This window comes from Myotis brandtii, unplaced genomic scaffold (assembly GCF_000412655.1).
Source record: "Myotis brandtii unplaced genomic scaffold, ASM41265v1 scaffold329, whole genome shotgun sequence".
Lineage (NCBI taxonomy): Eukaryota > Metazoa > Chordata > Mammalia > Chiroptera > Vespertilionidae > Myotis > Myotis brandtii.
This window is the reverse complement of record NW_005362676.1, coordinates 323,743-323,952: the sequence shown is the minus strand read 5'-3', so window position 1 is coordinate 323,952 and position 210 is coordinate 323,743. Positions and strand designations below refer to the sequence as shown.

The window sequence follows — 210 nt, the reverse complement described above, 5'->3', positions numbered from 1 at the left end:
CTGAGCGGCCGCCGGCTCTCCCCTCCCCAGGGTCCCTGCAAGGCGAGTTCCAGAGGAAGCTCTACAAGGAGCTGGTGAGGAACTACAACCCCCTGGAGAGGCCGGTGGCCAACGACTCGCAGCCGCTCACCGTCCACTTCTCGCTGAGCCTCCTGCAGATCATGGACGTGGTGAGTCCCCCGCGCAGCCGCGGCCGCCCCCCCCCCCCAG

The 210-nt window shown here is 69.5% G+C and overlaps 2 protein-coding genes across 2 annotated transcripts in view; one reads left to right on the top strand and one right to left on the bottom strand.

Annotated features, from left to right (window-relative positions):
* The window catches only part of OTUD7A (OTU deubiquitinase 7A), a gene marked incomplete at its 3' end in the record, with an annotated part of 77,451 nt that overhangs the window by 45,905 nt on the left and 31,336 nt on the right, over positions 1–210 (bottom strand). The gene's annotated exons all lie outside the window — the stretch shown is intronic.
* The window catches only part of LOC102246452 (neuronal acetylcholine receptor subunit alpha-7), a 39,579-nt gene that overhangs the window by 14,306 nt on the left and 25,063 nt on the right, over positions 1–210 (top strand). Inside the window, exon 5 of the mRNA XM_005871095.2 lies at positions 6–170. Coding sequence (XP_005871157.1) covers positions 6–170 — 165 coding nt within the window. The remainder of the gene's footprint in view (positions 1–5; positions 171–210) is intronic.